The sequence below is a fragment of the Egretta garzetta genome, unplaced genomic scaffold (genome assembly GCF_000687185.1).
Source record: "Egretta garzetta isolate BGI_Z169 unplaced genomic scaffold, ASM68718v1 scaffold234, whole genome shotgun sequence".
In the NCBI taxonomy this organism is placed as follows: domain Eukaryota; kingdom Metazoa; phylum Chordata; class Aves; order Pelecaniformes; family Ardeidae; genus Egretta; species Egretta garzetta.
This window is the reverse complement of record NW_009259528.1, coordinates 420,646-422,167: the sequence shown is the minus strand read 5'-3', so window position 1 is coordinate 422,167 and position 1,522 is coordinate 420,646. Positions and strand designations below refer to the sequence as shown.

The following is a 1,522-nucleotide window of genomic DNA, read 5'->3' as shown; positions in this document are numbered from 1 at the left end:
AAATCCCAGTTCTTTAATTTTGAAATTACCTTTGCTGGAGTGATTTTTTTAAATTTTTTTATTTTTAAACTCTGCTTCTTGCATTTGGAAATGGAGCGTGGAGATCCTCAGCCTCAGCATCACTTGTTGGTTTCATAATTCAGCTTTTTCCACGCTGACTGTATCGCCTGATCGCTGGTTAATGTAATCTAAATGTGTGAGGTTGGTATCGATTGGCCCCCGTGTGGCTGTAGTTACGATTGTTCATGAAGGTGCTTGAAAATTGCTGCCTGGCAGTCGAATGATACCTTGTCAGGAATTAAAAGTAAATGCAAATGTTTTAATTAAGATTTAAAAGAAAAAATCTACACCCAAGTCAAAATCCTCAAATTAAGACCCTCAAGGGTCCAAAATGATTTTGGTCAGATCAGAAGAAATCGAACCGGTGATTTGTTGGTTCTTGTTTGCGAATGGGAGCCCACGGGAGAGGCTGATTCCTCTGTGTTAACGCCGCGCTGTCCAAGGAGAAATGAGGGGACCTTGGCGGAGAGCCGGGAAACTGGGGGAGCGGGCGTAAAACCGCAATGGCTTCGAGGTATTCGGGGACAGCACTGCCCTTAGAAACTACACGTGCAAATGTAGACTCGCTGTACGCACGCAGAAAACAGACTAAAAATGAGAGAGGAGGAGGAAACAGGATAGAAGCAGCCAGCAGATCCCCAAAGGCACAGAGCAAAGCGCGGCGGTGTTTTCCCTGTGGGAAGCGTTGGTTCAGGAGCTGTGCAGGGGGCGAGATGCCCCGGGAGCACCAAGCCAGAGCCGTGGTAACGGAGGCTGTTCTCCTGGCGGGGGAGGCGGGGGTTGTGTCCAGGGCTGCGGTCAACACATGCGTTTAAGTTTCTCAGTGAGGCTGTACGACAAGCCAAGTGGGGAAGGGCCAGTCTTTCCAGGGAGACAGAGATGGCGGGAAGCCACAAAGCACTCCCAGCATCTTGGAGACATCTCTGGCCCAAAGCTAAGGAGCTTTCGTATTCCACTAACATCGCTATTTATCAGCAGTGCAGAAAAATGGGGCAGTGAGTAAATGTGCATGACTGAGGATGAATCCCTGGGGTAGTCCGGGAAGATTTGGCTCTCCGAAGGGAGAACACGTGCCTCTGAAAACCCCTGTTTGCTGGGGGACGTTACAACCCTGCCCCTCTCTTCCCAGACGGCGTTGTCAACCTGAGCATCCCCATCGTGCTGCCCATCTCGACCGAGGACAAGGAGCGGCTGGAGGGCTGCGAGGCGCTGGCGCTCAGCTACGCGGGGCGGCGGGTGGCGGTCCTGAAGAGCCCCGAGTACTTCCAGCACAGGAAGGAGGAGCGCTGTGCCCGCGTCTGGGGCACCACCTGCGCGAAGCACCCGCACATCAAGGTGGGCTTGGCCCCTCGCTGCGCGGGGAAACCTGCCCGGGGCGGGGGACGCGGGCAGGGCCCGGAGAGCCCCTCCAAGCTCCCGGGGGCCGCGGCTGTCGCGTCTGCTCCCCGCGCCCAGACCCTCA

General features: G+C 54.5%; 1 protein-coding gene across 1 annotated transcript in view; it reads left to right on the top strand.

The window, feature by feature from the left end:
- PAPSS2 (3'-phosphoadenosine 5'-phosphosulfate synthase 2) overlaps positions 1-1,522 on the top strand; it is an 18,363-nt gene that overhangs the window by 12,885 nt on the left and 3,956 nt on the right. Inside the window, exon 8 of the mRNA XM_035893089.1 lies at positions 1,190-1,395. Coding sequence (XP_035748982.1) covers positions 1,190-1,395 — 206 coding nt within the window. The remainder of the gene's footprint in view (positions 1-1,189; positions 1,396-1,522) is intronic.